The sequence below is a fragment of the Alexandromys fortis genome, unplaced genomic scaffold (assembly GCF_014885135.2).
Source record: "Alexandromys fortis isolate MF-2015 unplaced genomic scaffold, M_Fortis_MF-2015_v1.1 scaffold_109, whole genome shotgun sequence".
In the NCBI taxonomy this organism is placed as follows: Eukaryota; Metazoa; Chordata; class Mammalia; order Rodentia; family Cricetidae; genus Alexandromys; species Alexandromys fortis.
The window spans coordinates 1,877,272-1,893,853 of NW_026068005.1; the positions used below are offsets into that span (position 1 = coordinate 1,877,272).

Sequence of the window (16,582 nt, forward strand, 5' to 3'; positions counted from 1 at the left end):
CACACACACACACACACACACACACACACACACACACACGAGGCTCAGAGTTCATTGTAGAGGAGGGGAAAGAAAACTGTAATAGTAAAAGGCCAAGGAGGACCAGAGCAAAACAAGGTTTTGTGGACCTGACAACCTGGCAAAACTGCTGGGCTTATGAGCTCACAGGAGCTGTGATTGTCTGTACAAGAAGTGCACACAATTGATAAGCCAGCTAACATTCCAGCATGCTGGGGGAAGAGCATTCTGTAGAACCATTGATGGTCATAGAGTCATTGACAGTTGATGGCTTCTGGGGTTCATAGCACCACACCCAACTTTCCTCACAAGTTCTGGAATTTCAATTCAGGTCCTCAAGCTTGCAAGGCAAGCACTTTATTGACTGGGTCCCTCCTTAGCCTGGAAAGTTGTTTTTTTTTTTTTTTTCTTTCTTTGTTTTGGGCAGCCAGGTTTGTCACAATCCTTGGAAGAAAGAAATCCTCTCATCAACCTGGGGATGGAGCATTCCCCCTTTGCGTTCACTTGCAGATGTAGCATAAGAGGGATGAATGCCACTCAGACACTTCATCTCACTGTGGGGGAGGGATCTCTGGGGAAACTGTCACTGAGACCTGGAGCTGGCTAGAAGCTTCTTCTTCCCTTGATGTCACCTGTTCTCTGTTTAAAAATTTGAAAAGCCGTTCAAAATGCATGCATTATGACAAGCATTCTTAACATTTCATTAGATATTATATGCATCGGAAGTGTAATTAGTTATGATGAATATGAGATGAATCACGTTATGAAGTGTGAATACTAAACTTGAGTGAGCGAGTCTTAATTGTGTGTTTTGCACATGTTCACATGGAGGCCAAAGGCTGGCGTCCAGGAGCCGGTTCTCTGTTCCACTCGTGGGTCCCACAGGTCTCAGATCCGTGGATCGCAGGTCCCAGGGCTTTCCCAGAAAGCACCTTTACCTTCTCAGCCATCTCACTAACTTACGATCTGATCTTGAAATTTGTATTTTAGTAAATTTCCTAAGCCTTGAGAATATGCAGAGTTTTAAATTTAGACTTTGGTGTGAGGTAACTCAACACTCGATGCTGTCACAGCCCAAACTCAGATCTCAGTTGTCCCCTTAGCCTTGTGACCTTCAGTTTCCACCTCTATAGACAGAGTAGTTGTCAGGCTCATAGAATGGACAAAAATGTCCAATAGACTTCATTTTTCACAGCAAGCTTGCAAATGATTTTCTGTTTTCTCAAGAATGGTGTAGAGTTATGGTTTGTTTGCTTTTTAAAATTCAGCCTGGTTATCGAAGGTAAAGAGCAAAGAATTAAAAAAAATATAACCAAAATCAATACTAATGAAATAGCATCAGAAATGTAAGTGACAAAGGATATATGCAAATGAGGTTAGTGGAGCACCGCTTAACCTGGTGTTCAATATTTATCCCTCTATTATGAGCTCCAAAGCAAAGGAGTCAGCGTCGTGAAGCTGGATAGAGACGATGCCCCAGTGACCAATCACTTTAAATATTTAATATTAAATATGGTTGAGGGAAGGAGGTAAGTACAGGATGGGTCACTCTAGAGATTTCAAAAGAATGTTTCCCAGCTATACGCTGCTGTCTCAGCCCTGGGAATAGTTACCTAATCACATGTTTTTGTCTCTCCAGGGAGAAGTTGGCTGTGGCCAGGCTGCAGAGAGAAGTTGCTCAAAGGACAAACCAAGGGGCCATGGTGAGTCTTGGCTTGTCGCTCTTCCTGTGAGTCTCCAGTCCTGACAGCTCTGGCTTCAAAACCATTCAGTTCCAGCAGAGTGTGTCAAAGGCAAATATTTGCTTATAGGCAACTCCATGATTGTGCCGTTGGTAAATTCATGTATTTACTTCAGTTTGCTGAGCTCTGCCATGAAAGGTGAGAGAGATGCAGACAGATGGACAGACCCTGAGACAAGATTTCAAAGACTACCCAAATGTTCAAAGTGTGAAAGACTATGTTTGAAGAATCTTGATTGGCTGGTTAGACTTCCATCTGTCACTGCCAAGTCTGTAAATGTACAAATTTAGATTTGTAGATAAGGACATTTCAGTGTAATTCAGCCCTCTCAGTCATTTGAAGGTAAATGAAGCAGATTACAGAAAGAACCCTGGGGGTGTTTCTAACGTAATTCCCTTTTATTTTCTCCCTCCCTAGTATCTACAGGGTGTTCTACCCTGTTCATTCCAGCTTGACTTCTTAAGAACACTGATGTTTCCTTGTGTTTCTGAATGGCTCAAAAGAATCAATACATTTTATTTTTGGTCCACCTGAACTTCATTTTATAGACCATTGTCTTTGCCAAAGTATCTGCTCAGGTGCTACTGTAACATCCAAGGTGACTGTCTGGGTCCTTCGGCAGTCTGTGCCTGTGAATTAGCTGCTGTTGCAATCTCTGAGAAGGAAATATAACACCAGCCTTATTTTGCTCCTCTTCTGACAAGACAGGGGCAGGTGTGTGAGTTTTCCTCTTCTGACAAGACGGGGCAGGTGTGTGAGTTTTCAGCAGAGGAATCTGTTCTCTATGAAAAGGAAGTGGCATCTCTGTTTGCAGCCTCCAATGGCTGCTTCCGTCTGATTCCATGAGAGCTAATGACAGTTCATCCACCAGAGGAAAAAGGAAATATGTGAAAGTCGCTGTCCCTGTCCTTCTCCTGATGAGGAATGCAGGAGGCTGGGACTACAGGCTAGATGCTGAATACATCTGAAGGGCACAGGGGACCAGAAACAGGCTGGCATATTTTGGGAAGGCAATCACACTGTATGTAAGAGTCAGAACATGAGAGAGCCTGCAAATGTTCAGACAATTTGAGTCAGCTATGCAGGAGCCTCTTTAAGCGATGACGTGGAAACAAGCTGGAAAAGTGCAAAGGTCTGAGTGTTAAGCTCCATCTTCTCTTCTGTACTGCTCCCTCCAGGAAGACAGCTCTGTGTTTGAGATAGGGTCTCTCACTGACCTGGAGCTCACACAGTAGGCTGGACTGGATGTCCAGCAAGCTCCAGGGTTCTTTCTACCCCCATCTCCCAAGCCCAGGGATTATAAACACACACCACCATATCTGGTATTATAGATAGGTCCTGGGGTAGAGCTCAGGTCCTCATGGTTGTATAGCAAGCACTAACCATGTGAGCTTTCTTCCTAGTCCAAGAATTTTTTTCTTTCCATAATAAACACTTCATTTTGGAATGACATTATATCTATACACACATTGCACACTGCAGCATTTTATATGACTAAAATCACCGCAACAGAGAGATCAGTGTTGTGTTAATGTTAAATTCCAGACTCTGTTAAGATTTCACTCTGACCCAATTGTGATCTAGCATTTAAAGCAGGACTCTGCATTTCATATATATATAGGTTCCCCGCTAGTAGTAGTAGGGATGCATACATGTGTGCAGTTTGAACTGTACATATACATGGACTATGTGTCCCAGCTATGGCCCAAGGCCAGTCTGGGTTCGCATCACACTGGCTGTGGTTTACTGTCTCCAAGGTAACACATTTAGTCTGGGAGTTTTGTTCCATTAAGGAAAGTTTTGGGAGACGGACTTTGAGGATCCTGGGTATTTTATATTCTCATCATTGGTGTACAGTTCCCTTCTGAGAGATTATTGCACCTGTGCTCGACTCCGCTGGCTCAGTGCATCCTTCTTTTCAGTCTTCAGCGCACCTCAGGTTTTATTAATGTGTAAAGAAGACCGGGTACCTGAATGCTATGAAGACGTCGTTCTCATTATCTTATAGAACCATTCATGTTTTATTTCTTATATGTGAATCTTTGCACATTTCAATTAGACATGTTTTGGTGTGAGGTTAAGAATTATACACATACACACATATTTATAAAATAATGCATATATGGGAAATTAGCTAACAATTTGTATATATGCATATATACATAGGAGATATATGTTAGCTGAATTTCCAACACCATTCGCCAGGCAGTGAACCCCAAGTGTGACCTTTATTATCTTCCTAATGCTCCCCGCAAACCTGGTAATTGATGGGATTACTTGCCCTTTGCCACTGAAAGCCCTGTAAAGGTCATCACATACATAAATAATGAGAAGAATGATGGCATTTGCTTTAATATGTATTTATTTTATTTTATGTGCATGGCTGTCTCACCTGTAATATATGTATGTCCTCCAAGTTGGCACAAGACACTCCAGGACCAAGTTCTCAGCACAAAGGAGAAGGATTTGCCCCAGAGGGCGAAAAGGGCAAGGGATGACAGGCAAAGATAAGAAACAGAGGACAAAGGAGGTTGTTGGACTTCAGTACTTTGATAACTGGCCCTTGGTAGTCAGCCTCTGGTGGAGGAAGTAGCCACACAAGGGAATAGACTGGTGGCTAGCTTTATGAAAGTAGTGTAAGGGTTTAGCAAGGTAGGGGAAATGGAGGAGAAGGGTAAGGCAGAAACTGTCGGTGCCGTGTTTGCTGTGCTTGGGCCTGTTAGAGTCCCTTCGTAATGTACATGCGTGTGTGCCATTACATGCCTGGTTACTGTGAAGATCAGAAAAGGGGATGGGCCAGTGGAACTGGAGTTATGGATAGTTATGAGCCACCATTAGGATGCTGGGAACTGAATCCTGGTTATTATTATTATTACTGTTATTAATATTACTATTATTACTTTGCAAGAGAGAAAAAGGTAGAGCTCAATAAAAATCAAAAAAGACATCATTTTGAGAAATAAAAAAATCATGTTTAAAAATTATATCTTAACACTGTCTGGGAAGTGTCAAATGATGCGGACTTTCTCAAGACTGACTTGAAAGTTTTTAGAACTGTCGTCTTGAAAATAAATTTAAAAAAAAGGGTAATAAGTGTTCTTAAGCACTGAGCTGTCTTTCCATCCCTGAAAACTCACCCTAAAAAGGTGTAATTGCGGATGGGAGGAGAGGAGCATTTATTTGCTGCTTGGGGGAATGTCAGTCCGTGCAGCCACTGTCACCGTGAGTGTGGAAAATCCTGAAGGGACTAACACTACACCTGCCCAACTACCCCACCCTGGGGTTTCCAAAACACTCTCCGGTCGGCACACTGCCCGTGTGTTTGCCCATCAGGCTTATTGCTGCTCTGTTCGCAGTCATGAGGAAATGGAGCCAGTCTAGATGGCCACTGGCAGAAGAACAGGTAAAGAAATGTGCTCCACACACACCATGTTATTCTAGCCGTGATGCCAAATGAAATCATGACATTTGGAGGAAAATTGATACAACCGGAAATCATAACCCAGACTCAAGGAAAAATACCATTTCCTTTTAAATGCAGAACTCATGTTTAAAGTTATGTGTCTATATGTGCTGATTTGTATCTGTGTATGTATTTTATGAAATTGGAAAGGGGCTCATGAGGTGGGAAGAAGAGAGCTTATAGTCCAGGTAGATGATATAATGTGATAAATGAATAGAGGGAAGGACAGTGTCAGGAAGGAAGGGAGGAAGCCAGCCGGAGTGGGGAGCAGGTAGCAGCAGGTGGGTGGTGCACTTGGGAAAGGGAATGAATGAAAGATATGGGACAGTAGAAAAATGCTGAAACTCCACCTCTTACCCCAGTTTGTGAATGAAGGCTTCATGAAGCATTTATAAAGAAAATTAGGGGGCAGGAACAATAGCTCATTTATTAAAGTGACTGCCATGCAAGCCCGAAAACCTGGGCTCAATCCCCAGAACCCACATAAAACCCTGGGAATGCTGGTGCATGGCCGTGATAGAATCCCTGAGGAGGGCGAGGCAGGAGGATCACACTGACAAGCCATTCTGGCCTGGTCTAGTAAGAGGCCCTGTCTCAACAACCAGATGGCAATCTCAAAAGGGCTCAGCAGATAAAGGTGCTTGCTGCCAATTGTGATGACCCAAATTTATCCCCAGAGCCCACGTGGTGTAAGGAGATCGTAGACTCCTCTGTGTAATCCTCTGACCTCCACCATGCACTGTGGTGCACACGGTAGTAATAACCGTGGTCATGGAGAGATCTGGGGGTTGGTCTGTCGCCAGCATTCATGACGGTTGGTCTTCTTTAGCGTCGCTGTGGTGGTTCATGGGACAGTAGCTCCTTGTCGTCTGACTTGCACTTCCTTATTCATGAGGACCTGCCCACTTACAGTCTACCTGTTATCCAGTCATACCTCTGATCAATAGTTGACCTGTTTGAAGGACTGGCAGCTGCTTTTCCTCTTTGTACAATTGTGTAGGTGGTTTGTATTTTTTCAGTACAAGTCTCATCACAGTATGTGTGGGTAGTTGTCATTCCCTAACATTTCTTTTGTCTCCTCCCTTTAAAGAACGGGACCTATGGATGACTGGAAATATTTTAATATTGGAATTTAGCATCAGTAGATCTTGTATTTGAAGAACTTTTGGCTACTTTACATTTATAGACGCTAGTTCCTATGCATGGAAACAGAATTGCTTAGGTGAGTAGTCCACAAGTGCTTAAGTTTGCCTGTGACAAGTGATGCAGGTTGACGTGCGTGTCATGTAGTATTGATACTCACATGTGTGAAAGTTCAAACATATAGTATCAGTGCTCACATGCATGAATGTTAAACACATATTATCAATACTCACACGTGTGAAAGTTCAAACACATAGAGTCAGTGCTCACATGTGTGAAAGTTAAACATAATATCAGTACTCACACGTGTGAAAGTTCAAACACATAGAGTCAGTGCTCACATGTGTGAAAGTTAAACATAATATCAGTACTCACATGTGTGAAAGTTCAAACACATAGTGTCAGTGCTCACATGTGTGAAAATTGACATATTCTTCATATAGTATCAATACTCACATGTGTGAATGTTCAGACATATAGTGTCAATACAAACAAGTGTGAAAATTCAAGCATAGAGTATCAGTACTCACATGTGTGAAAGTTCAAACATACAATATCAATGTTCACACGTGTGAAAATTCAAACATAGAGTATCAGTACTCACATGTGTGAAAATTGACATATGCTTCATATAGTATCAATATTCGTGCATGTGAAAGTTAAGAAAGTGAATATCCTTTGAGTTTTTGCGCCAGAATTTGAAAACCATTTCCCTCTATACATGCAAATCTTTACCTGACTGAGATGTTTTACATTCATTTAAAAATTATGTATTTTATTTGTATTTGTGTGTGTGTGTGTGTGTGTGTGTGTGTGTGTGTGTGTGTGACTCTCTGGGGCTGAGTTACAGGTGGTTGTGAGTTACTAGGTCCTCTGCAAAAGAGGAAAGAGCTCTTGATGGCTGAGCTGTCTTTCCAGTTCTCACTTTGAATTTGGTTCCTTTTATCTAGTTTTTCTCCCAGTAGCATACTAGACTCCTTGACTGCTATGACTGCATGGTAAGATTTAAAATCAGGTAGTGTTGGTCTGGTGACTTCGTTGTTTCCTTGATGTTTCCACAATTCTCAGTTCCTTTATTTCCTACTTAGTTTAGTAGTGGAGTCTGCTGGCCATTTTCCTGAAAATTGCCCTGTGGCTTGCTAATAATAGTATTGAGTCTTTAGAGGAGTGGTTCTCAACCTTCCTAATGCTGCGACCCTTTAATACAGTTCCTCATGCTGTGGTGACCCCCAACCCTATAATTATTTTTGTTGCTACTTCATAAATGTATTATTGCTACTGTTATGAATCGAATTGTAAATACCTGTGTTTTCTGATGCTCCTGGGAACTTCTGTGAGAGAATTGTTTGACCTTCCCCACCCATAGGGGTCATTACCCACAGGTTGAGAACCACTGCTTTAAATGCTTGTGGGCAGGAGCAGCATCCATCTTAGGTATTGATAGTTTTTCAATATTTTAAGCATTAGCTCAAGAGGTTCTGAAGAAGAAATTGAGTGTTTTGGAGGTTTGTTTGTTAGGCTGCCAGTTAACCCCACTGAGTATGTGCCACAGGTTCTGATCCTGTGTGTGAGCCATGGCCCTCTTTAGAGCTCACCTTCCATGATGTTCACAGTTGTATGGCCTTAACTGTGTTTGTGCACAGGCCAGTGTAGTATCTTGGCTCAGGTCTTGGTAGCTCAGTCCTCATAGTCCCTTGATACCATTGAATCAGATCCTAGCCTCTGTGTTCAGAGGTGAGCATGGCAGGCCCCAGCAGCATCTACCTTTCCTGGGTATCTCTGCTGTGTTTTTATCATCCCCTGGAGTCTCTTTCCTTTCCTAGTCCTCGTTGTAAAATCTGAAACTTTTATTCCTTTATCTTCTGAGGCTTGGTAGGTAGAAGACAGAGAGGGTGAGGAAAAGCAGGAACTGGTCCCCCTCCTGGAAAGAAAGCAGATCTCTGCCAAAAACATTGCTTTCAGTTAGATAACAAAGCATTTGATTTGAGCTAAACTTCATCCTTGCTGACCCTGCCTTTGTTGCTCAATGGGGTGTAAATGGTGCTATACAGCCCCACATGAGTGATCCAGTTCAAGCCCCGAGTGACTATTTCCTGACCCTTTCAGTCAGAGTTAATGCTGGTGCTAGTTTCACTGGCTTGGGAGGCAGTGTTTTGTCACACATTTTTTTCACGAGAAGACAGACACAGTTTGGTGAACAATGGGCATTATGGGATCACTTATAGGATGGGAGGTTTACTGCAAGAGTGTAAGTGAATCAAAGACAGCTGCATCACCGAAGCTTAACCCCTAGCAGAGGTGACAGCACACAAAAGCTGGGGACCTAGAGCACAGTGCACAGCCTTCAGTCAGCTCAACAAGTTGGAGAGCATAATTTCTAGTGAATCAGTTGGCCTAAGACAGCCTGACTGATCTCAGGCGTCTTTTCCGCCTGGCTTGTCTGAGAACTACTCTGAGCATCTTTCCTCTTGGAGGGAGGGCCCTAGTGAATCTTAACAGTTTCAGGAAATTCCTGAAGCTATTTTATATTGTTTACTTTTGTCTTAAGGAACTTTCCTGGGGGATAAGTCAATTTGGGAGGAAACTGCTATACAATAGGCAGAGACAATTCATTGACATTTTTCACCTGAGTGCACACTGAGAACACAAGTGTTTGTGTGTGTGTGTATGTATGTATGTATGTATGTATGTGTGTGTGTATGTACATATATACTCATACATAATTAATATAGATGTGTGCATGGGTAGTTGTATGTGTATGTTAATTCAGGATACCTATTTGAAGGCAATGAATTACAACAGTGTAATTGTCCTTAGCAACTGCAACCAACCACAAATTCAGTTTATAAGTAGTAAATCCTCAGGGTGCTCAGTTTTCAACCAAAGTATTGGTGTTTTAAGGAAACTACCCTTTTAAAAGATAATTAGTAATTCGATTGGAAATTTCCAAATTTCACCAAAGACTGGAAGGCAGACTGCCTCTGAATGACACAGCAACCTTAGGTCCTGGCTGCCTTCCATCCCGTTACTTCCCTTAGCATGTACACTGTGTTTACTTCAGCGCTGTCCCCAGGAGATATTAGGTGTTCAGCAGCAGTGCAGTAGATAGGGGAAAGGTGTAGTAGGGAGCTGCTTGTTTGTTTCCCGGCTGCCCAGATCCCGAAATAATCACACAGAAACTGTATTAATCAAATCACTGCTTGTTCCATTAGCTCTAGCTTCTTATTGGCTAACTCTGACATCTTAATTTAACCCATTTCTATTAATCCATGTATCACTACGAGGCTGTGGCTTACTGAATAAAGTTCCAGCATCTGTCCAGGGCTATATGGCTTCTCTCTAACTCTGCCTTCTTTTTCCCAGCATTTAGATTTGTTTTTCCCACCTAGCTCTACTCTTTTGCCCTATCACAGGCCAAGACAACTTCTTTATTAAATAACGGTATTCACAGAATACCGAGGGGAATCCTACATCACCTCCCCTTTTCTGTTTAAATAAAAAGGAAAGTTTTAACTTTAACCTAGTAAAAGTACATATAACAAAACAGATATCAAGCAAGAATTTCTTACAACATTTATATCTACTTTATCTTTTATCATAACTAAGGAAAACTATTACTATAGCTATCTATTCTTCAACTCTATCAAAGACTCCAGAAGGATATAATATTACCTAAGCATACAGGAAGTGCATTGTAAACAACTTTCAAAACTTTAGAATTGACAGAGAAATCTTGCTGCCTGGACAGTCACCCAAAGTTCTTCTGGACCATTGGGGCATCTATCTTCAGTCTACAGGCTCACAGTATCCAGCACACTTTTCCATGAAGCAGGAAATTTCAAAGACAGTTTCACCTATATTGACGCTTTGTCAGTAACTCTCTTCTGTGTCCAGCAGAATGTCTAGCAGTCTCTTTCATGAAGCAGGAACCCCAAAAGATCATCTCACCTTTACACAAGTTCATAAGTCATTTCTCTGTGGGTCCTGCATGTCCAGTTTATACAGCATAACATCAAACAGTCCAGGCAAGGCCAGTTTCTTACCCAATGGCTAGCAAACTTCATGAGGAGCCTCTTTGATGCCCACCTTTCTCTTGAAGTAAATGGTGCTGCTAGGAGATGTGTCTCATTATCATAAAAAGTCCTGAATTCTTAAAACATTTTAAATGCCATATTCTGAATGTCTCTGAAAGACATGAAGAATACCTAATTAAAATATATCTCTGTATATCTAGAAAACCTAACTAACATGACTACAAGCTTGACTATTATAGATGATTATCTATTAACTTATATTTCTTAATTATACATTACATTTTTAAATGATCTCCACAAACACAATACCTTAATCAAGAGCATAAGTATACATTTAACAAAATTGGCCCTAAATTTGTATCAATAGATTAAGATCCATACCAATGTAAATAGCTATAGCATATTCTGCTTTAAATGTAAACAAACATTTATAAATAATACTTGAGAATTTGGGCATAGTTCTCTACAAACTGCTTCTTTTTGATGGGGGAAGTAATTTTTGAGGGGTGTTCAAGGTGACCTTTTAGGGGGTCTTGGTTCATCAAACCACATTAGTCTGGCTGGAATGATTCCACAGGTTCTCCTCTTCTGTGGAAACAAAAGAAGAACCCTTTTCCAAAGCAACATATCCTTAGACTCAAATTATGAAGTCAAGATACCTTTAAAGTATATATGTTGGTTATTTAGCTTCTTCCCAGTCAAAAAATTCAAAGAAAACACAATTATATACATAATCCAGACTCTGTGTATTTTCCATCTTTATGTGGCTTATTATTTTTTACTCTTTTACTATTTTAATATTTATTTTATTATCTTTACTCCTTTAATCTATGACTGTCTGTACTCTGTCTCGTTAAAGACTTTGTTTTATTTTTCTAAGCCATTTACTTTCTTTTATGACTCTCTATACTTATCATTGTCTCTCTCCCAAGCCTATGTACATTTTTTAAACACATTGTATCTCATATTGAGGTCTTTTATGTCTGAATCTGTCCTATTGTGTATCTGTAATTCTTTCCTGTTCAGGAGCACTTCTTAAAATGCTAAGCAGCAACTAAGGCTGCTTTGTCTTTTGGCTCCACCCAGTTTAACATGGTGGGGTGGAGATCTGTTTAGTTTGAGCCATGCTAACAGCCCCATTTTCAGGCACACAGTGGGTCTATGTTGCCATTAAGCAAGTTGTAGTACTCTGCTCACAAACCCCATTTAAATGCTAGGTCTTGAAAGAGCCAGAGTTTGTGCTGGCAGCACGGTCCAGGAAGCTGCCATTTCAAAACAGTGCAGTTTTTTTTCTATCGCTGAATCAGGAAATCTCTCTTAAAGTAGCTGTGGTACACCACCAGCAAAATGCTGGCTACCAAGAAAGCTGTGCTTAATTCTGTTCTTTTGTGTCTAAAATTACTTTTTAAGCTTTCTCAGGTTTTACATGGATTTAGTTGGCCACGTTGGCATGGCAGTCTGTTGTAAGAGGTCGATTGTTTGTTCCCAGATGCTCAATCTCAAAATGATCACAAAGAAACTGTATTAATTAAATCACTGCTTGGCCTCTTATTGGCTAGCTTTTACATATTAATTTAATCCATTTCTACTATTTTATATTTTATCACGAGGCTCATGGCCTACTGGTAAGGTTCTGGCATATCTGTCTCCAGCAGTGGCTCCATGGCTTCTCTAAACTCTGCCTTCCTTCTCCCAGCATTCAGTTTAGTTTTCCCTTCCTAGCTCTACTCTACCCTATCACAGGCCTAGACCGATTCTTTATTCATTAAACAATCATATTCACAGCATACAGAGGGGAATCCCACATCAGAAAGGTGCTTTGCAGTCTGTCATGAATATGTTTTTTCAGTCATAAAGGAGCATGAAGTCATGCTATTAGCAGGAAAATGGGCCAACTGGGGATGGCTATCTTAAGGGGACTAAGTCAGGCTCACAGAAACAAGTACAATGTGTTTTCTCTGTCTCTGGTCATTTTCTTTCATCTAGGTGTTAGTGAATGCCTTCCTACTTTCCTTAGATCAAGGTGGTATATGATAAATCTTTTTCTATATACCTACTGTTGACCCTCCTATACAGTTAATGTTTACAGTGAGTTTTTTGTAAGGAGAATATAGCTGGATTATGGTTTTTTTAAAACCTACTCTGCAACTCAGTGTGGGAGGTTATTTTGTTTTTAAGATTTATTTATTTTTATTTATGTATTGTGTTTGTATCACTGTGTATATGTAGTAATCTTCTGAAAAAAAGAGGAGCGTATGGGGTCCCCTGGAACTAGAGTTACAGGCATTCATGAGCCACCAGTATGGATGCTGGTACCCAAGCCCAGGTCCTCAGCCAGGGTAGCAAGTACTCTATAATCACTGACCCACCTCTACAGCCCCAAATCTGAGTTATAAATTGGTGTTTAGAGGTTGTTCACTCTCAGCTGAGCTACTGATGGGCCATAGCTTATGTCTCATGTTCTCTTTGTTGTTCCATATCTCCATTTTCCCCCACTGCTGTCCTGTGGGTGTTGAAACAGCTTTTAGGATTGCTTTTGATTTATTTATAGCATTTTTTGAATGTATTTGTCTGGATGTCTTTTCTAGTATTTCTCAAAGTATAATATTTCTCACACACATAGTTTACTGATGCTCAGCTAGGACATTATTATATTCTTATGTCTCTCCCTTCATGTACCCCATTTATAATGTAATATCTTGCTTTTCCTCCACATATACTGAGAAACACATCACATGGTAATTTTTGCTTCAACTGTCAAACAGTTTTGAAAACATGTGGAAGGCTTACTACATTTATTCAAGCTTTTCCTTTCTTACTGGTATTCTAGGATTTTTTTCTTCTAGAAGAGGGGTGTATGTGTAAATAAGCCCTCTCTTCCTCCATCCATTTCTTTCCTCCCTTCCTCCATCTCTTTCTTTCCTCCCTCCCTTCCTCTATCTATTCCTTCCCTTTTTTTCTTTCTCCCTCCTCCCACTCCCTCACTCCCTTTATTTCCTCCCTCCATGTTCCCCCCCAACTCAGGGTCATATAGCCCAGGCTAGTATGGACCTTGATATGTGGTGAAGGCTTGCCTTGGGTTCTTCATGCTTCTGCCTTTACTTCCCAAGTGCTGGCATGGCAGGCATGGCAGGCATGCACTATTACTCCCTGGTGTGATGTTGTATTTAGCATATGCAACCTGATGTTATGGTATAGCATACGACTGCTATAGCCAAGCCAATTAACATCTCTGACCTTCCATTTAGCACATTTGCATCATAGATTCTTTGATAATTTAATGCATGAACACAATGATTTTAGATCTTATCCACCCACTACTTCCTCACCTTCCATTTCACCCTTTGTTTGGTAAGAGAACCCAAAGTTTCCTACTTCAATGGAATACTACCAAAAACAGTCCCATGCTTCACAAAGGACGTCCAGCTTTATTGAGCCAATCCAACCATGGGTTTGTATCAGCTGTTCCTTCCCATATCCTCTCTTTCCTACTGTAGGCACCCACCCTAACATTCTTCAGTCAGTGTATTCCGTGTTGTGTAGATAGCATGTGTAACTGGTACCATGCTGTATGTTTTTTTCTGTGTCTAGCTTGTTTTACTTAAACCTTATCCTCCCATTTATCCAAATTGTAACAAGAGTACAGATTCATTTCTTTGTATGGGCTTCTTAGTAGTCATATATATTGCAATTCATTCATTCAACTGCTAAAGGATATAAGTTGAATCCTTATCTTGGCTATGACATACAACACTGCATCTCATGAGAGAATGGGAAATGTAACTTTATTACCTTTGGACATACTCTCTGAAGAAGGGTTGCTAGGCCCCGGTGCTGTTATACTTATATTTGGGTTGTTTTGAAGGAAAGCCCTATTGTTTCCTATAAGGACCTGATGGAGTTACAGCTCCACCAGCAGTACAGAAGGATTTGTTTTTTCCTCCACACTCACTAACACCTGCTAAATCTTATTTTTAGGTAATTATTTTTTGTGTAGTGTATGTCTGTCTTGATTTTGTGTTTGTATGTCCATAGGTATGTGTTGTATATGTGCATGCATGCTTGCCTATGGAGGTCAGAGGTTGACATCACATGTCTTTTTCAATAATTGCTCACTTTATTTTTTGAGACAGGATCTGTTACTGAGCCTGGTACCTATTGATTGGCCAGCAAGCTCTCAAGATCCCCCCAGTCTGCCTCCCCACTGCTAGAATAATAGGTGTATACTACCATGCTAGGCTACTTAATGGGGTGCTGGGGATCTGACGTCAGTCCTCATGTTTGCACAGCAAGCACATTAACATCTGATACATCTCCCCTGTGTTCACTGCTGTATTTCTGTTCTATCAATTCCTACAGCTTGGAGGTGATACCTCCTTGTGGCCTTGTTTTTCCCCCTTGATTAATGCTTGGTGACTGTCCTTCTTCCCTTCCCCATGTCTTCAACTATTTCTATGTGACCTTTTCAGACAATTTGCTGTCCTTTGGAAGAGTACCCAGTTAATAACCCTACCTTTGCAGTTATGAAAGTCATTTTGCCTTTTTGTTCCGATTTCCTGGCACATGAAGTTGCTTTGGAGTTGATGCATATCACTCGTTCATATCTGATGCTGAGCTTTGGTGTGATAGTCACTTACAGTGGTCATGCGAAGTGCAGTGTGGAAAACTGTTCCCCTAGGTTTTCTCTGTATGTGTGTGCATGTGTGTGTTATGTACATGTATGGAGATAAGAGGACAGTTTGCAGGAATCAGTCCTTTCCTTCCTCCTTGTGAGTCTTAGGGTTTGAGCTCAGGTTGTCAAACTTGGTAGCAAGTTCCTTCACCCACTGAGCTGTCTTGCTGGCTCTTTCTAAAAGATTTATCATTTCAAGCCTTCCATTTAGTCATTTAGTATAATTTTAAAATTCCATTCACTCATTTGTGTGTGTGTGTGTGTGTGTGTTTGCAGCACACGTGTATGCCACATAATGCATGAGGAAGCCAGAGTACAATTGTGTGGAGTTTGTTCTCTCATTCACCATATAGGTCCCAGGGATGGTATTCAAGTCATCAGAGTTTGTGGCAAGTGTTTCTGCCACTGAACCAGATCCCCAACCCCTTGATTCATTTTTTTCTCTATTTGTTTTTCTGCTTGAAGAACTTTGTTTGCATAATCTTTTATGAACAGTTTTACTGGCAACACACTATTTTATCCATCTTCCTTTATTTGAGATTCTCTTGATGTCCCCTTCATTGACAATAGAGGAGTCTGGGCTGATAGTTCTAGATGTTGTGCTTATTCCCTGCATGTGTAAAACCCTGTGCTGCTTCCTTCTGATGAAAGACTGCCTGCATTCTAACTGCGTGGCCTCATGGGACCCATTGTACTTTGGCCTGTCTACCCCCTTGAAGAGTTCTATTCTCTTTAGTCTGACTCCCTGCAAGAAGGTGTGTGAGGTGTCTGGGTGAACAGTCTTGGGTTAAAATCTTTTTGAGAGCTATTTCAGTTCTTAAATCTGTAGGTTTGTGGAATTGGATTTTCTTTCTTTTTTTTTTAATTGAGAAGTTTGCATTGTTTCTTTATTTCTTCATCCCGCATCTTTCTTGTCTTTGAAGAGCTCTGAGACAAGGCAGTGAAGTCCCTTTGTCTTGGTCTCCTGTGTCCCCCAAGGCTGTGTTCATTTGTTGTCCGCTGTCACTTTTCTTTTCGTGTTCACACTGTATACTTTCCTTTAATTTCTAAAAAAAAATGATTATTTAGTTGTGTGTCTATGCATCTGTCTGTATCTACGTGTCTGTGTATATGTAAGCATGCCTATGGGTGCCTAAAGAGGCAAGAAGAAGCTTTCACATCCAATGCGTGGCAGTTACAGAAGGCTGTGAGCCATGTGTAGGTGCAGGGAGTGGAGCAAGTTCCCCTGGAAGAGCAGTCGAAGCTCTGCGCAGCTGAGTCGTCTCTCTTGCTCCTGGCTGCAGGTTTCCCATTACTCTGTCATCTAGTTCACCCATCCTTGCTGCTTCCTTCCATTCTGTTCTTCATCCTGTGTCTTGGCCTCTTAGTTTCAGATAGTGAATTCTTGCCATTGTTCCTGTTTATATCCTTAATTTCTGTGCTAAGTTTTTTTTTTCCTCATTCATAGGAATTGAGGTTGAATTGTGAACGTAACTGGTCATGGGAGAGTTGCATGGTGACTGCCTTACAA

General features: G+C 41.1%; 1 protein-coding gene across 5 annotated transcripts in view; it reads left to right on the top strand.

The window, feature by feature from the left end:
* The window catches only part of Nckap5 (NCK associated protein 5), an 820,785-nt gene that overhangs the window by 280,554 nt on the left and 523,649 nt on the right, over positions 1 to 16,582 (top strand). For all 5 annotated transcript variants that reach the window (XM_050161478.1, XM_050161479.1, XM_050161480.1 and 2 more), the window contains one exon: positions 1,658 to 1,721. In XM_050161478.1, the coding sequence (XP_050017435.1) occupies positions 1,658 to 1,721 (64 nt within the window). The remainder of the gene's footprint in view (positions 1 to 1,657; positions 1,722 to 16,582) is intronic.